This window comes from Pongo pygmaeus, chromosome 13 (assembly GCF_028885625.2).
Source record: "Pongo pygmaeus isolate AG05252 chromosome 13, NHGRI_mPonPyg2-v2.0_pri, whole genome shotgun sequence".
NCBI lineage: Eukaryota > Metazoa > Chordata > Mammalia > Primates > Hominidae > Pongo > Pongo pygmaeus.
The window spans coordinates 50,286,521-50,306,262 of NC_072386.2; the positions used below are offsets into that span (position 1 = coordinate 50,286,521).

At 40.5% G+C, this 19,742-nt stretch overlaps 1 protein-coding gene across 1 annotated transcript; it reads left to right on the forward strand.

Moving 5' to 3' along the window:
- Positions 1-7,285: 7,285 nt before the first annotated feature.
- On the forward strand, positions 7,286-16,187 carry LOC129043466 (large ribosomal subunit protein uL4-like). The gene is given in 3 exon segments (XM_054500162.1): positions 7,286-7,389; positions 8,141-8,232; positions 14,778-16,187. Coding segments are annotated over 3 exon segments (1,521 nt in total). The 3' UTR covers positions 16,103-16,187.
- The last annotated feature ends 3,555 nt before the right edge of the window (positions 16,188-19,742 follow it).

Sequence of the window (19,742 nt, forward strand, 5' to 3'; positions counted from 1 at the left end):
GGTGTTGAACTCTGTGTGGGAAGGAGGTCCTGTCTGCCCTTAACTTTTCATAAAGAGTCCCTGCCCAGATAAATGATTCTCATTGACTTTTACAGATGATTTTTCTCTGGGCTCTCTTTCAACACCTAACTTATACTTAACTTCTTTATCTTCATACACACCCACAAAAGAGAGAGAGAGAGAGAGAGATTCAATAATACAGATAATTTCACAATTTATAATTTTTTTTTTGAGATGGAGTCTCGCTCTGTCGCCCAGGCTGGAGTGCAGTGGTGCGATCTCGCCTCACTGCAAGCTCCACCTCCTGGGTTCATACCTTTCTCCTGCCTCAGCCTCCTGAGTAGCTGGGACTACAGGCTCCTGCCACCACGCCTGGCTAATTTTTTTTTATTTTTTTTTAGTTGAGATGGGGTTTCACCGTGTTAGCCAGGATGATCTCAACATCCTGACCTTGTGATCCACCCACCTTGGCCTCCCAAAGTGTTGGGATTACAGGCGTGAGTCACCACGCCCGGCCCACACTTTATAATTTTTATACAAAACATTCCATAATTACAAATGATATTTATATAATACTTCTAAACTGATAGAGCCAGTACAAAGATTTATGGTAGAAAACAAGTGATGGATTCCAACAATTCAGGATTGTCCGCAAACACTATTGCCCGCCACAGAACATAATCCATGTTTAAAACAAAAAAAAAAAACACCAAAAAATGGCTGACTCACATGAGAACTTATGGATAAAAGCACGCTTATGTGAGATAAAGAGTAGGACAGATGAAGAGTCTGAGTTGCAGTCGCAATGCTCTATGAGTACCTGTATAAATTTAGGAAATAAATCAATCTCTCTGGCGCCAGTGTTTCAACTGCAAAAGGTAGATTGCAGTGAATGTATCCTAAAGTTCCTTTGTAACTCTGATATTTTATAACTGCATTTATTTCTTAACAAGTTAGCACGTCTTAAATTGGGAGGCTTTCCAACAAATGCACCTTAAAATTGCTGTTGACCAGGTGGCCATCATATAGTTGTCATTGACTAAAAACTTGGTTAAACAACAACTTGGTGTGTATAGTAGCTTAGTTGTTATGCTTGAGAATAAGAAAAGACAGCTGTAAGCTTTCAACATTTTAGTCACAAATTATTTGAAGACCATTAGAAGAAGGAATAGGAGAGTTGGTTCTAACTTCTGTTGGCAATTTCTGGTAAGATCAAGAGAGCACCAGAAACAAATCTTATAAAATGGGTTTAGAAAAAAATCCTGGAGAAAATAGTGGTACACTCATAAGAAACATTGTGACACAAAATACTTGATGACAGCCAGCCACATTCTGGAGGATAACACAATCATTGACAGCATGTTGCAAAGTAATTCAAAAGAGCCTACCTCTAAACGTGAAGAAATCTTAGAAATTCACAAACCAATTTATTTTTTTCTTTTTTTCAGATAATATGAATGACAAATGATAAAACATATGTGTTAATCTAAAAGACCTCTTGAATTAAACATAATATTATGTATTGTGTTTAATACATATTACTGTACATAATATGTAAAGTATAACATACCTGTTGGTCTTGATAGGTATCATGTAATATTTACAAGTAATGAGAAAGCATTGTCATAGTTGCATCAACAACTTTTTTTCATCTGCATATGTAAATTAAAAGTGCATCTTAAATCTGTGACATCTCCGAAGAGGTAAAATATAGCATGCATAAGCTAGATATTGGAAGATCCTTATAGCAACTTCTGTTTTTTGCCCAGCATCAACCATGAAGAAGTCATCAACTTTTCTTGGAATTCCTAAAATCTTTTTGTACCAAAGTGTTATGGGGCAATATTGATTATACTAAAGACTTCCCAAGATATATGGAGAAGGAATATTACATCATTAGTTGTATACTCTGTTCCCAGGCAAAAATAAAATCACCATTAGACCAATTCTTCTTGCCTTTCTCAGGCCTCCTCTTCTTCCACTGACTTTGACTCATCTTCTTTCTTCTACCCATGTTTTAAAAATCGTTTCCTTCTTCTGGTTGTTGGGGATCTGTGTATCATTAGGGCTTGCGTGTACTCCTAGAGTATGCTTACCAATGCTTCTTTTTGACATCTTCAATCTTTCCCTAGGAAGGAATTTTTATACTACTACTAAAAAGATAAAAATTTCTTCATGTTACCTGTGATTTATTTTCCCTCCCAATTGGCAATATTTGCTGCAGAAAAAGAAAATGATGAAAACCTCAGTCAGCAATTTAAGGCATAGATCTGTGTTTGGAAACTTGTAATTCTCTACTCATGGACCTTACCACCATTTCCCAAATCATAAAATTGTGAACTACTGCAAGAGAAAATACACCTAGGCCAAAGGAAAGAATGACACATCTGATGTCTACTGTAATAAAAAGTAATATTTAACAATGAAACACCCAACTGTGTGATTTATTAAATGGAGGCCCTGCTGGAAATTTTTAACTCTAGAGCCAGGGACTTCACTATACATTTTGCTTTAGGGTTTGGATTTAGTTCACAAAAATTGAATATGGCTGCTAAACCCTTTGAAAGGTTTTTGTCTATTTATTTTTTCTCTTGCATTAAGCCTCTGGGACTGGACACAGAGAGTGAAAGTAGGTTGTTTGCTTGGCCAGCATCCATATTCCCTTCCTGCAGCAATAGTACCTTGATTTCCTTTTGTGGATTTCACCTTTTCCCTCACATTCTGCCAATGTTGTTTTGAAAGAAATTGACAAAGGTAAATCCTGATTGACCTGAGTCAATTTGCATAGCTAGCCCCTTGGCCACAGGGATTATCAGAGATTAGCACATATTCCAGTCAGACCCAACGAGACCTTTGCTGCACCTTCTGGGAAAAAGAAACCCTCTCTTTTCCTCTGGCTTTAGCAGAATGAGGGAGTAAAAACCTCACCTCTCAAGTTGCTTTAGCCACTTCAGTGCTATGAGGGGGAGCCAGACTGTGGATAAAGGCCACCCCCAGACGAAGCCGAGCTGATAGATGTCTGTTGTCTACATTGTTTGCACCCTGAATCAAGCCACTCCTAAAGCTAGTCTTCCCCAGACTTTTCAGTTACATAATCCAAGAAGTTTATTTTTTGCTTAAATCACTTTGTGTTTCTTTCGCTTGTAATATAAAGAGTCCCAAACAACATAATGTACGTTTATAGCATCTAAAATAAGAATCATTCCATATCTATTTTCTCACTCATTTTTAAAGCATTTACATTGTACCTATTACGTGCCAGGCATTAGAAATAGAATAATGAATACTCTCCAGACCCTGACCCTCCAATAGGACAAACTAGAGGTATAAGCATATGATACAATGTAATATGGATGAGGTGGAAGGCACTATCAGAAGACACAGGATGAAGAGACTAGTTCAGCCTATGAGTGCCAACAAAAAAGGTTAGCAGGTGAGGAAGGGACATTCTAAGAGAAGTAAATAGCTTGTGCAAAGGTCCAGGAACTGGCATGGCTCTTCTGGGAAACCACTGAGAGTCTGTTGTGTTTTGCACATGGGTTCCTGAGCTAAGGGCAGAGGGATGTGACTGGAAAGGTAAAATCCTTTATCAATTTTAAAGGACTTGGTACATCTGGTCATCAGTGACTTATGCACAAAGGGATGTCACTGTCAAGACCTGAACCAATAAAAAGATGCAGATATCTTCAAGTGGCAACATGAGTGGGTTTTCCTTGTTTAATCACCTGAAGCTGCCTGGCTCCTTGAGATCCTGACTCAAGCCAGAGTTGCTCTCCTAACTAGGCCTCACTCTCCTCCCCCACTCTGCTACAAAGAAGAATTGTAAGACTGATGCTGACAGCCTCCTGTGCTATTGTGCATTTCAGATATTCATCTGTGCTCTGGAAAATGGCTTGAAATTCTCCATGGAGAGTGCAGACAGAAAGGTCAACAATTATGCAAAATGAATAATAGGCTTGGAGCAATCAGGCCACACAGCTGTTGCAATGAATTCCCTGAAACCCGCCTGCCAGGTGTCTGTGTCCCTGCCCAATGGCCCTGACCAGGCATCCAAAGCCAAGCCCTTAGTTAACTAGTATTCCTAGACAGCTAGGGGAGATTCTGAATGAAAGCAGAGAAAATCAGAAAAGCCACAGCTCTGTGTACAGGACAAAAAAAAAAAAAAAAAAGTCTTCTTGAGGCTCCACTGAAGGCGTCGGTGAATAATCTGTTCTCAGAGGTAAGAGGTTAAACAAGGAGCCAAGAGTTAAAAACTCCAACCTGGGGCCAGCCACACTTCAATGCATAGCCATGAAAATGCCTGAAGTGACCTTCTGTTCTGGGAGAACATCATATAGCCTCCACTTTTTCTGGAGAGGGAATATCAATCCAGCAGGAAAACACTGCTGAGAATCTCCTATGTAAAAGGTGCTAGGGAATGCAGAGATGAATCACACCTTAGGGTCCAGGAAAGAACAGGCAATCAGCCAATGTGTGCCAAATGTAGGTCAGCAAAGCCAACTGCTTTGAAAAAAGAGGAAGGGAGTTTCCACATACGGAAAGCATGGCATCTGTTCAAATAAATGGCTGTTCCACAGGTAGGTGGCATCCTCAGTGATGAGGAAACTGAGGACCAGAAAAGTGATCCAAGGTAGGGAGAAGAGATGTTGGAAGTAAGTCTAGCCCAATTCCAACATGACACCATTTCCCACTTTCCCAAGGATGGCAGAAAGCAAGAAAACTCTTTTGTAGGTAAACCTCAGCTTTTGAACTAGGATTTATAGAGTTTTACCAAAGCCAGGGTACAAGAAAAGGCACATCTTTCTATAATGTCACTGTCTTAGTCAGCTCATGCTCCCATAATGAAATGCCATGAACAAAGTGGCTTATTTTTCACAGTTCTGGAGACTGGGAAGACTAAGATCAAGGCACTAGCCAACTGGGTTATTGGTGAGGACTCTCTTTCTGGTTTGCAGACAGCCACCTTCTCATTCTGCTTCACATGTCTTTCTTTAATGCATGCACTCAGGGAGAGGGAGAGAGAGAAAGCTCTCTTTCTTCCTCTTCTTATAAGGCCGCCAATCTTGTTGGATTAGGACTCTACTTTTATGACCTCCTTTAACCTTAATTATCTCCAAAAAGTCTTACCTCCAAATACAGTTACGTTGGGGATTAAGACTTTAACATGTGAATTTGGTGGGGGAGACGGACACAATTCAATCCATAGAAGTCACTTTTACTTGAAAAATTGGGAGGTGGAGAAATTGTTTTTTAAATCAAAAGAAACTCAATTCTCCATGGCTTATAATATAAATTGCTAAAATGTTTTAAGAGGAAAAAGTGGGTCTTCTGGTTATACCATGAGAGTTTTGAGGGCTTACCTTTAAGAACGCTGTGACAATTTTTGAGAGGTCTCAATAGAGGGGAATAGAGGGAGAAACACCTGGAAAGATAGGATGGAGCGAGTAGGTGGAGGGTCTTGGATCCCAGATGGCATGAATCCCTGAATGCTGATGAGGCTGACCATTTTCTGTTAGTCACTCCAGTCTCATTCTCCACCTTCTCCCCTGTTCTGAGCTCAGGACCCTTGCAGGCTTCCTGCTCTCTAACTTCCCCTTGGGTTCCCAGCAGGGGAAAAGTGGGCAGGAGGGAATGAGGTCAGAGAATTTACCCCATCCCTCACTGCTGGGCCCCTGCAGATCATCTCCTTTACTGCAGGCTGTTTCTATACAGCTATAGTCTTCTGGTCATTATTTCTTCCTTTTGTCCCTTCAATTACAGAAGTAGTAATGGCTTCACAGTGCTCCTTTACCTAGGGTACTGCATTACTTCCTAGCAGTCTTCAGAAATCCTATCCATACTTTTGCAAACAGTCCATTCAGGGATAGCTTCATATGAGTATGACTCATACAGTCTCACAGAGTCCCAAGCTTAGAAGTGCCTACACTTGCTTTAATACTTGAGATTATTAATAATTTTTGAACATAGGCCCCCATTTTATTTTTATTACTTTTATTTTTTGAGATGGGGCTTCACTCTGTTGCCCAGGCTGGAGTGCAGTGGCACAACTGCAGCTCACTGCAGCCTCAACTTTCCCAGGCTCAGGTGATCCTCCCACCTCAGCCTCTCAAGTGGCTGGGACTACAGATGTGCACCACCACACCTAGGTAATTTTTGTAGAAATGGAGGCTTGCCAGTCTTGCCTAGGCTGGTCTCAAACTTCTAGGCTCAAGCGATCTGCCTGCATTAGCCTCCCAAAGTGCTAGGATTATAGGTGAGAGCCACTGTGCCCGGCCTGGCTCCCAGTTTTTATTTTGCACTGGGCCCCACAGACTGGATAGCTGCTCCTGAACCCTTTATTAAACCCTCTTCAAGCCCTGCATTCAAGTATGCCATCTGTTTTGTGCCAGGACCCTGGCCCCTAACCCTCCTACACAGAGAGGAGGACACCTCTAGACTAGCTGATTTACTCAGGAGGAGGCAAGACTTTTCCCCCAAAACAAAGGAGGCCTTGGGAAAAGACACAGGTGTTCTAACTGGACTAGCTTACTCCTGAAGCTGGAACTGAAATCAAGACCAGACCATGGGGCTGGGCACAGTGGCTCATGTCTATAATCCCAGCACTTTGGGGGGCTGAGGAAGGTGGATCACTTGAGCCCAAGAGTTCAGGACCAGCCTGGGCAACATGGCGAAATCCCATCTCTTAAAAAAACTACAAAAATTCGCTGGGCATGGTGGCGCTTACCTATAGTCCCAGCTACTCTAGAGGCTAAGGTGGGAGGGTCTTTTGAACCTGGGAGATCGAGGCTGCACTGAGTTTTGATCACGTCACTGTACTCCAGCCTGGGCAACAAAGCAAGACCCTGTCTCAGAAAATAAAAATAAAAATATCATGGAAGGCAGCAAGCTGAGGTTGAGGCCTGCTGGGTTCAGGACTGTGGAGATGATAAAGGTTCATGTCCTGGCAACACAGCATTTTAGCTCCTAACACATGGACCTCACTCACCCTTTCTGAAACCTCGGCTTTGCCATCTGGATAATACCCAACCTAACTCAACAAACAGTTGTCCACCAAAAAAGCTGTAGGTGTATTAATCTCTGGTACATGAGAGAATGTGCAATAAATATTTGTTAAATACATAGTTTGAGTTTATATTTAAACTCAAAACAGACTGTGAACTAGGAAGAAGGAATATGGAAGAAAAACAATAATCCAACCATCACTTCTTTTTTTTCCCAGTGATACATGGAAATCAAGGATTGTCTCTGCTGGAGAGTCAGATGGAAGCTGAAGGTCCAGAGAGCTATGGTAGGCGCTCCAGATTCCAAAGCCCATGCCTCTGAGCAAGCTATCCCAGAGACAGTAGGATCATTTGTAAAAAAAACACAGCAGGATAATGACTCCAAAGAGTAAGATACTCCTTTCCTATTCCCCACTTGGTGAGGACTGAGTGGCACCATGACCAAATTGCTCAGCTGCATCTGGATCATAAGTAAGGACATATTAGTTAATTGTGGACCAGTTCTGCCCTGATCCTGCCCACCCTTCCCCAATGGCATAAAAGCATTTTGGCCTCTGTAAGTCACTAGGTCATGCTTTCTCAGCACTTAATAATACACTTATTGGGTACCTACTATGTACTGGCACTGTGTTAGGGACTTTCATTGTATTACCTAGACTGAGGGTCTGCAAAACTTTTCTTAAAGAGCTGATAGTAAATATTTTAGGCTTTGCAAGCCGGATGGTCTCTACAATCAAACTCATATTTATTAACAAATACTTATTGCACATCCTGACAACTCTGGCACTGTAGTCTAAAAGCACCCACAGTCAACATCTAAATGAATAGGCATCCCTATGTTCCTAAAACACCTTATATACAAAAACAGGTGGCTACTGTAATTTACCAACCCCTAGTCTAGAGCAGCAGGCTCTCCAACTTGCGACTATGTCAGAATCCACTGTGGGGCTTGTTGAAGCACAGACTGCTGGGTCGGACCCTCAGAGTTTCTGATTCAGGAGGTCTGGGGTCAGGCAGAAAATTTGCATTTCTAACGAATTCTCAGGTGATACTGCTGCTGCTGCAGCTACTGCTCACACTTTGAGAACCACTGGCCTAGAAAGTGTAGCTTTTTTTTTTTTTTTTTTTTTTTTTTTTAGGTTTTTGGGATGCATGTGCCGGACAGGCAGGTTTATTACACAGGTAAATGCGTGCCATGGTGGTTTGCTGCACCTGATGACCCATCGCCTAGGTATTAAGCCCAGCATGATCTATTTTTCCTAATGTTCTCCTTCCTCCCACCCTACCCTCCAGCCGGCTTCAGTGTGTGTTGTTCCCCTGTGTCCATGTGTTCTCATTGTTCAGCTCTCACTTATGAGTGAGAACATGCAGTGTTTGGTTTTCTGTTTCTGCATTAGTTTGCTAAAGATAATGGCTTCCAGCTCCATCCATGTCCCTGCAAAGACATGATTTCATTCCTCTTTATGGCTACATAGTATCCGTAGTGTATATGTACCATATTTTCTTTATCCAGCCTATCATTAATAGGCATTTTGGTTGATTCCATGTCTTTGCCATTGTGAATAGTGCTGCAATGAACATGCATGTGCATATATCTTTATAATAAAATGATTTAAATTCCTTTGGGTATATACCCAGTAATGGGATTGCTGGGTCAAATGGTATTTCTGGTTGTAGATCTTTGAGTAATCGCCACACTGTCGTCCACAATGGTTGAACTAATTTACATTCCCACCAACAGTGTGAAAGCATTCCTATTTATCCTCAGCCTTACCAGCATCTATTGTTTCTTGACTTTTTAAAAATTGCCATTCTGACCAGCATGAGATGATATCTCATTGTGGTCTTGATTTGCATTTATCTAATGATCAGTGATGTTGAGTTTTTCATGTTTGTTGGCTGCATAAATATCTTCTTTTGAGAAGTGTCTGTACATGTCCTTTGCCCACTTTGTGATGGAGTTGTTTGCTTTTCTCTTGTAAATTTGTTTAAGTTCCTTGTAGATTTTGGATATTAGCCTTTTGTCAGATGGATAGATTGCAAAAATTTTATCCCATTCTGTAGGCTGTCTGTTTACTCTGGTAATAAGTTTCTTTTGCTGTGGAGAAGCTCTTTAGTTTAATTAGCTCCCATTTGCCAATTTTTGCTTTTGTTGCAATTGCTTTTAGTGTTTCTGGCTTGAAATCTTTGCCCATGCCTATGTCCTGAATGGTACTGCCTAGATTTTTTTCCACGGTTTTTATAGTTTTGGGTTTTACATTAAGTCTTTAATCCATCTTGAGTTAAATTTTGTATAAGGTATAAGGAAGGGGTCCAGTTTCAATTTTCTGCATATGGCTAGCCAGTTTTCCAGCACTATTTATTAATAGGGAATCCTTGACAGGCACAGTGGCTCATGCCTGGAATCCCAGCACTTTGGGAGGCCAAGGCAGGCAGATTGAGGTCTGCCTAGACAACATGATGAAGCCCCGTCTCTACTAACGATATGAAAATTAGCCAGGCATGGTGGTGCACACCTGTAATCCCAGCTACTTAGGAGGCTAAGGCATGAGAATTGCTTGAACCCAGGAGGCAGAGGTTGCAGCTGAGATCACATCACTGCATTCTAGCCTGAGCAACAGAGCAAGACCTCAACTCAAAAAACAAATAGGGAACCCTTTCTCCATTGCTTGTTTTTGTCAAGTTTGTCAAAGATCAGATGGTTGTAGATGTATGCTCTTATTTCTGAGATCTCTATTTTGTTTCATTGGTCTATGTGTCTGTTTTTATATGAGTACCATGCTGTTTTGGTTACTGTAGCCTTGTGGTATACTTTGCAGTCAGGTATCAAGATGCCTTCAGCTTTGTTCTTTTTGCTTAGGATTGTCTTGGTTACACAGGCTCTTTTTTGGTTCTGTATGAATTTTATACTAGTTTTTTCTAATTGTGTGAAGAATGTCACAATTTTAATGGAAATAGCAGTGAATCTATAAATTACTTTGGGCAGTATGGCCATTTTCACAATATTGATTCTTCCTATCCACAGCATGAAGTGTTTTTCCATTTGTTTGTATTGTCTCATATTCTTGAGGAGTGGTTTGTAGTTCTCCTTGAAGAGGTCCTTCACTTCCCTTGTTAGCTGTATTCCTAGGTATTTTATTCTCTTTGCAGCAATTGTGAATGGGAATTCACTCATTATTTGGCTCTCTGCTTGTCTGTTGTTGGTGTAAAGGAAAACTTGTGATTTTTGCACATTGATTTTGTATCCTGAAACTTTGCTGAAGTTGCTTATCAGCTTAAGGAGCTTTGGGGCTGAGATGATGGTGTTTTCTAGATATAGGATCATGTCATCTGCAAACAGAGACAGTTTGACCTCCTCTCTTCTTATTTAAATATCCCTTATTTCTTTCTCTTGCCTGATTGCCCTGGCCAGAACTTCCAATACTATGTTGGATAGAAGTGGGGAGAGAGGGCAACCTTGTCTTGTGCTGGTTTTCATGGGGAATGCTTCCAGTTTTTGCCCATTCAGTATGATATTGGCTGTGGCTTTGACATAAATGGCTCTTATTGAGGTATGTTCCACCAATACCTAGTTTACTGACAGATTTTAACATGAAGGGATGTTGAATTTTATCGAAGGCCTTTTCTGTACTATTGAGATAATCATGTTGTTCTTGTCTTTAGTTCTGTTTATGTGATTAATTATGTTTATTGATCTGCATATGTTGAACCAGCCTTGCATCTCAGGGATGAAGCCAACTTGATCACGGTGCATAAGCTTTTTGATGTGCTTCTGGATTCAGTTTGCAGTATTTTATTGAGGATTTTCACATGGATGTTCATCAGAGATACTGGCCTGGAGTTTTCTTTTTTGTTGTATCTCTGCCAGGTTTTGGTATCAGGATGATGCTGGCCTCATAAAATGAGTTAGGGAGAAGTCCCTCCTTTTCAATTGTTTGGAATAGTTTCAGAAGAAATGGTACCAGCTCCTGTTTGTACCTCTGGTAGAATTCAGCTGTAAATCCATCTCACCTTAGGCTTTTAAGAGCACAGCTCTGAAGCTGAGTAGCCTATTTGAATCCTGCCTCTTTCACCTGTTAGCTAAGTCACCTTTGGTAGTTTATGTTTCTTTATATTTCTGAGCCTCATCTATAGAATTAGATGAATAACACCAATTTCACAGGGTGTTCTGAGTTAAATGAGTGAATGCATGTGAAGTCTTTAGACCAGGGCCTGGCACATGATCAGTCCTCAAAAACTATTAGCTCTCGCTAAATGTTAGCCGATATCACCTCATTTTATTCTCCCAACAACCCTGGCCAGTTTATAGATGAGGTAGCCAGGGCACAGGGGGTTAAATGCATTGTCAACAGCACAGAGCTGGTAAAGGGCACACCCAGGGCCCTCTGTACTGTCCTCCCTCCCTAGCACCTGTGTCAAACAGACCTCCCTCATTACCTCCATGAGACCCAGAAGAATAAAAGCCCACATGGAAGATGGGCCTTGTGAGCTAGGAAGCATTCTGATCTGTGTCCCCAGGGTCTGCTCCTGGAACTCGAGTGCAGTTATGCTCTTTGGACTCTGACACCCTCTCCTGTGCTTCCTCAGGCCACACTGGGACCAAAGAACAAAGGAGCCCTCCATCCATCTTTTGCACCCCATTTTCTGTCAGAAGGCCCTGGCCTACATGGAACCACCCTGGGCTAGATTAAGTCTTATTACATTTACTGGCAATGAGTTAGACGTTTTACATATATTATCTCATTTAATCCTCAATATAATTTTATATGGCACATACTCTCATTATGATCATTTAACAAATGAGGAAACTGAGGCATAATGGAAGTTGGCCTAAGCCACGCAGCTAGTGAGCCAGCATGCCAATGCAGAAACACAGATCAGAATGCTTCCAACATTTTTGTTCTTTTTACGTATGTAATCTTGTCTCCTTATATAGTTGAGAAGTAAAAAGACTAAGGAAAGAGAGCATTAGTTATTGTTTAGAGCAAAGAACTTGAAATGTCCAAAATGAAGCTTTCTCTCATAGGCAATTTTGGTTAATTTATCTGAAAAAATATGGATAAGTTTAAGCGAATCCATACCTTTCAGGTAAAGATGTATTTGTAAATGTACTCTTACCAATTTGAAACAGGAAAAAAACTGTGTGAGTTTTGCTCACACATAAGTGGCTTTTATGAGAAGTGGGGGGAGACTTTTATGAGAAGAAAAGTAGAGCTGGAGTGGCTTTGACCCCTTATCGTTAAGAATGAAAAGGAATAATCAAATGTACGCTGAAAATATAATAGCAAATAAGCTCCGAGGTGACATTTGGGCTATGTAGTTTTCTTCTGGCTGTGTGACAATAAGGGCCTGTTCAGCTGGCTTTTCCCAAAGCCAGAGAAAGGTCTCTTAGCTAAAATGTCACAATGCATCTTATTTTCTATTTTCAGTGCGTGTTCTGAGGGGAGACTGACACTGTGTCTTGCCCTCACTCACCGCTTAGAAAATAACAACAGTACAGCACAAAGAAAGTTAGGAAGGAAGGGGCCACTGTGGAGCTGGCTCGAGCTCTCTGACTTTCATTCCACAGAGGGTACAAGCTTTGGGTGGAGAAGAGGTGGAACAGATGAGAGGAGGTTCTGACATAACCTCCAAATGTACTCTCCTAAGAAGTCACAACAAAAACATTTGACCTATTTTGCACAATTATGTGATGCTCTGGCAAGTGGTTGTTGGACTTACATTTCGAGATCAGAAAATGTTTATTGGCCAATTTAGTGGTTATTACTAAAGGTCTTTGGTCCAAAGAACAGCTGTCATTTGGTGACCTGGAGGTCTGAGCTCTGCCTCAAAGGAAGGCATGACCCTCCTTCTTTCTAAAACTCACTGCCCCATTTTGGCTTTCAAGGCCACACATAATCTGTCCCCTGCCTACAATGCCAGCCTCATTCTTACCACTCATTCTCTATTCTCTTGGTATTCTGCTGCTAGTTTTGTTGTTTCATTATTACTAACAGAGGTCTACACCCATGTGGTCCCTTCTTCCTGGGAGATCCTCTAAACACCCTACACCTTCTTCCCTATAACTGCATCTCCTTAACTCCTACTTTTCCATGACCCTTGTGAATCTGGGCCATGTTGTCCAATCTCAGAAGTATATTTGTGTTCAGAGGAGCATAGTCCAGAACCAAAATGTATTTTCAAAATCACTCAATCTTTTCACTGACACACGAAACCCTGTTTCTACTGTCTTCTTCCAATAGAATTATTACAAGGGCCAATCAACTGATCAACCAATGTGCCAGCTTCCATTTTTTATTCCATACTTCCTGCTGTCACAGGAACAATGTTTCTAAACCATCAGTTTCTTCTGTCCATCTCCATTTTGAATCTTTTCACTCAACTACTGTAAACAAATTACAACCCCAAAACATGCAATCTCATTTTGCGTTGGTCATTTTCCTGATCTGGACTGCCCATCTACCCTTTTAGACTGTCCAAACTCTAATAATCTTTCATAACTTAGTTCAAATGCCCACTCTTTGATAAGCATTTCAACAGCAGACCCTGTCACTTTTTCCTCTGTTGTTTCTGCTGTCCTCTCTTATAGGGCTTGCAGTATAATTTACATTACTGTTACTAGTTTATAGATCTGTTTCTTCCACTAGAGGGAGAATTCCTTGAAGTCAAGGGTTTCTTCTTACTTCTTTTTGGGTCCATAGCAAAGTGATTTGTACAGTAGGTACTAATTATCTACTTACTGAATTTAAGTTCATATATCATTTCAATATTTACATTGCATTTTCACATACATTTACTTATTAGTCATCCCAATGGATCTATGAGACATATAATATTATCCCAATTTTAAGAGGAAAAAGTGAGGCTCACAAAGTTAAATGATGAGTCTGAAGTGGCACAGCGTGGAGGTGGCCGATCTAGACTTCAAGCCAGGTCTCCAACTCCCCTTGTAGTTGTGAACGTCTATGGTTCCGTAATTCTGTTCCAAATTTTATGCCAGAAAGGAGAGGAAAATGATTATTTCATTATAATATTGCAGAGAAAAAAGACTGGCAAATGCTCTTCCGTTATATGCAAGCTTGTATTATGCCCCATTGGAAATGAACATTATAAACATTAGCTTCAACAATGTAACATAACAGCAGCTTCTTTTATTAGCATTGTTTAAACATTTGGGTAGTAAGCAGGAACACCTCATCAAACATATGTTCTCAGTCAAACATATATCCTCAATGCAAATTTTATGGAGTTATCTTTATTAGGTGTTATTTATTCAAAAGGCGGAAGGTGCCAACCTGCAGAAAATAATGAACAGACTGGACTGTGGAAAAATGGCTTAATTATGTAGGTCAAGAGTCCTTAACCAGACAACCACAAAAAAATCACTTTACAGAAAGTGTTGGGGGAGGGGGAACTGGTACAGGGATATGCATATATTATCTCCTGGCATATTAAAATAAGACTTGACTAATGTAAAACCACCTTATACAAAGTCCCCAAAAGAACAGAAATCTTTTCCTGTGGGTTGAGAGTGCCAAAATTGGCACAATGAAGGACATGTTCAAGGAGGAAGAACACAGTTTTGCTAATCTGAAGGTCTTTATTTGAATCTCTCCCATGTCTGTCACTTCCTATCTGGGTGATCTGAGACAAGTTACTTCCTTCTGAGCCTCCTCATTCTCTTTGTGAAATGGGGATAATAATATTGAACTTACCCAATTGTTTATTATTAAGAGTAACTGATAAAAATCTATGTGACGCTTTTTCCTGTGGCAGCAGCCGGGCTGAGAGGAGCGTGCCTCTCTCCTCTCTCCACCACGACGTGTGCTCACCCACTGATATCGGTGTACTCCGAAAAGGGGGAGTCATCTGGCAAAAATGTCACTTTGCCTGCTGTATTCAAGGCTGTTATTCAACCAGATATTGTGAACTTTGTTCACACCAACTTGCACAAAAACAACAGACAGCCCTACGCTGTCAGTGAATTAGCAGGTCATCAGACCAGTGCTGAGTCTTGGGGTACTGGCAGAGCTGTGGCTTGAATTCCCAGAATTCGAGGTGGTGGGACTCACCGCTCTGGCCAGGGTGCTTTTGGAAACATGTGTCGTGGAGGCCGAATGTTTGCACCAATCAAAACCTGGCGCCGTTGGCATCGTAGAGTGAACACAGCCCAAAAACGATATGCCATCTGTTCTTCCCCGGCTGCCTCAGCCCTACCAGCTCTGGTCATGTCTAAAGGTCATCATATTAAGGAAGTTCCTGAACTTCCTTTGGTAGTCGAAGATAAAGTTGAAGGCTACAAGAAGACCAAGGAAGCTGTTTTGCTCCTTAAGAAACTTAAAGCCTGGAATGATATCAAAAAGGTCTATGCCTCTCAGCGAATGAGAGCTGGCAAAGGCAAAATGAGAAACCGTCACCGTATCCAGCGCAGGGGCCTGTGCATCATCTATAATGAGGATAATGGTATCATCAAGGCCTTCAGAAACATCCCTGGAATTACTCTGCTTAATGTAAGCAAGCTGAACATTTTGAAGCTTGCTCCTGGTGGGCGTGTGGGACGTTTCTGCATTTGGACTGAAAGTGCTTTCCAGAAGTTAGATGAATTGTATGGCACTTGGTGTAAAGCCGCTTCCCTCAAGAGTAACTACAATCTTCCCATGCACAAGATGATTAATACAGATCTTAGCAGAATCTTGAAAAGCCCAGAGATCCAAAGAGCCCTTCGGGCACCACGCAAGAAGATTCCTTGCAGAGTCCTAAAGAAGAACCCACTGAAAAACTTGAGAATCATGTTGAAGCTAAACCCATATGCAAAGACCATGCGCCGGAACACCATTCTTCGCCAGGCCAGGAATCACAAGCTCCAGGTGGATAAGGCAGCTGCTGCAGCAGCAGCACTAGAAGCCAAATCAGATGAGAAGGCGGTGGTTGCAGGCAAGAAGCCTGTGGTAGGTAAGAAAGGAAAGAAGGCTGCTGTTGGTGTTAAGAAGCAGAAGCAGCCTCTGGTGGGAAAAAAGGCAGCAGCTACCAAGAAACCATCCCCTGAAAAGAAGCCTGCAGAAAAGAAACCTACTATAGAGGAAAAGAAGTCTGCTGGATAAACTCTTAAATTTGATTATTCCATAAAGGTCAAATCATTTTGGACAGCTTCTTTTGAATAAAGACCTGATTATACAGGCAGTGAGAAACAAACAAACAAAAAAAATCTATGTGACAAGAAAACTTGGAACATAGTACATACTCAATTAGTGAATATTATCATTACACTTCCTCCACTGACACATACATCTCTTCTAAACATGAATTTTTTTAAGAAGCTGCGACTTATGGAAAATTTGGATGTATTCACCCTCTATTTCTATTCCAGATTTTACAATTCCCTTCCTCAAACACCTGTTTAATTTCATTTTCCTGGTCCCTTAAGAACAAACATCCTAATATCTCAAGCCACTTCTTTTAGATTAGGAACAATGACATTCAAGGTAATCAGAAAGGAGGAGAAGGGAGAGGTAAATTCCAAAGGACATAAAGGAAATCTATGTATCAACAGACAGCCTTTCCTTCCTTCCCTCTTTGCAATTCTTTCTGCTCAGTCTAATTTGGATCTAACTGGAGCAGTGTTTCTCAAATGGATGTGGTGATGTTCCCCCAGCAGATATTTGGCAATGACTGGAGATATTTTTGGTTGTCCCATTGGTGGGTATAACTTGCATCTAGTAGCTGGAGGTCAGGGATGCTGCTAAACATCCTACAGTGGACAGGAAAGTGCCCCCATCAAAAAAAAAAGTTTTCTGATCCAAAATGTCAATAGTGTCAAGGTTAAGAGACCTAAACTGAACAAATTATGATCAAACTAGATATGCATAGAAGTAAAAGGCCCTAATCCAATTCAAGGATTATTTAGTGAGTTTTGCTCTTGGTGTTAAGCCCCTTACTAGCTCCTAGAGACAATGATCCAAGAGGTTTAGAAGTAGGAGAGAATTATTCTCTCTCTAGAAGAAAACCTAGGCATTACCATTCAGGACATAGGCATGGGCAAGGACTTCATGTCTAAAACACCAAAAGCAATGGCAACAAAAGCCAAAATTGACAAATGGGATCTAATTAAACTCAAGAGCTTCTGCACAGCAAAAGAAACTACCATCAGAGTGAACAGGCAACCTACAAAATGGGAGAAAATTTTTGCAACCTACTCGTCTGACAAAGGGCTAATATCCAGAATCTACAATGAACTCCAACAAATTTACAAGAAAAAAACAAACAACCCCATCAAAAAGTGGGCGAAGGACATGAACAGACACTTCTCAAAAGAAGACATTTATGCAGCCAAAAATCACATGAAAAAATGCTCACCATCACTGGCCATCAGAGAAATGCAAATCAAAACCACAATGAGATACCATCTCACACCAGTTAGAATGGCAATCATTAAAAAGTCAGGAAACAACAGGTGCTGGAGAGGATGTGGAGAAATAGGAACACTTTTACACTGTTGGTGGGACTGTAAACTAGTTCAACCCTTGTGGAAGTCAGTGTGGCGATTCCTCAGGGATCTAGAACTACAAATTCCATTCGACCCAGCCATCCCATTACTGGGTATATACCCAAAGGACTATAAATCATGCTGCTATAAAGACACATGCACACGTATGTTTATTGCGGCATTATTCACAATAGCAAAGACTTGGAACCAACCCAAATGTCCAACAATGATAGACTGGATTAAGAAAATGTGGCACATATACACCATGGAATACTATGCAGCCATAAAAAATGATGAGTTCACATCCTTTGTAGGGACATGGATGAAATTGGAAATCATCATTCTCAGTAAACTATCGCAAGAACAAAAAACCAAACACCGCATATTCTCACTCATAGGTGGGAATTGAACAATGAGAACACATGGACACAGGAAGGGGAACATCACACTCTGGGGACTGTTGTGGGGTGGGGGGAGGGGGGAGGGATAGCATTGGGAGATATACCTAATGCGAGATGACGAGTTGGTGGGTGCAGCGCACCAGCATGGCACATGTATACATATGTAACTTACCTGCACATTGTGCACATGTACCATAAAACCTAAAGTATAATAATAATAATAAAAGAAAAAAAAAAAAAAAAAAGAAATCAGTTGCAAAAAAAAAAAAAAAAGAAAAAACTATTCTGGAATTAATATGGAACCAAAAAGCAGACCAGAGAGCCAAAGAAATCCTAAGTAAAAAGAACAAAGCTAGAGTCATCATGTTACCTGAAGGCTACAGTAACCAAAACAGCATGGTACTGGTACAAAAACAGACACATAGACCAATGGAACAGAATAGAGAGCCCAGGGATAAGACCATACAACTATAGTCACCTGATCTTTCACAAAGTTGACCAAAATAAGCAATAGGAAAAGAACTCCCTATTTAATAAATGGTGCTAGTATAACTGGCTGGCCATATGCAGAAGATTGAATTCGGATCCCTTCTTTACTTCATATACAAAAATAAACTCAAGATGGATTAAAGACTTAAATGTAAAACCTAAAACTATAAAAACCCTAGAAAACAACCTAGGAAATACCATCCCGGACGTAGGCCCTGGCAAGGATTCCATGATGAAGACGCCAAAAACAATTGCAACAAAAATAAAATTGACAAGTTGAAACTAATCAAATGAAAGAGTTTCTGCATGGGAAGAGAAACTATCAACAGAGTAAACAAAGAACCTACAGAATGGGAGAATATATTTGCAAACTATGCATCTGACAAAGGTCTAATATCCAGAATCTATAAGGAACTTAGATAAATTAAGCAAAAAACAATCCCATTAAAAAGTGGGCAAAAGATGTCAACAGATACTTTTCAAAGGAAGACATACATGCAGTCAACAAGCATAAGAAAAAATGTTCAACATCACTAATCACTAGAAAATGAAAAATCAAATCCATGGTGATATACCATCTCACACCAGTCAGAATGGCTCTTATTAAAAAGTCAAAATTAACAGATATTGACAAGGGTGTGGAGAAAAGGAAACATCCATACATTTCTGGTGGGAATGTAAATTAGTTCAGCCATTGTAAAAAGCAGTGTGGCGATTTTTCAAAGAGCTTAAAATAGAACTACCATTCAACCCAGCAATCCTATTGTTGGGTATATACCCAAAGAAATATAAATCATTCTACCATAAAGCACTCTTCATAATAGCAAAGTCATGGAATCAACATAAATGTCCATCAATGATAGACAGGATAAATAAAATTTGGTACATATACATCATGGAATATACTATGCAGCCATAAAAAAGAATAAGATCGTGTCCTTTGCAGCAACATGAATGGAGCTGGAACCCATAATCCCAAGCCAACTAACTCAGGAAGAGAAAACTAAACACTGCATGTTCTCACTTATAAGTAGGAGCTAAACATTGAGTACACATGGACATAAAGAAGAGAACAACATATATTGGGGCTCACTTGAGGGTCGAGGGTAAGAGAAGGGAGAGGATAAAAAAACTACTTATCAGGTACTATGCTCATTACCAGGGTGAGGAAATAATCTGTACACCAAATCCTGGTGACATGCAGGTTACCTACATAGCAAACCTGCACATGTACCTCTGAACCTAAAATAACAGTTTAAAAAATTTAGAATTTTTTAAATAATGCCTAATTTATTAAAAGATTAATTACTTCACCATGATGCTCAAATTTTTTGATAGTGTGGACCCAACCTATCATTGTAACTTTTT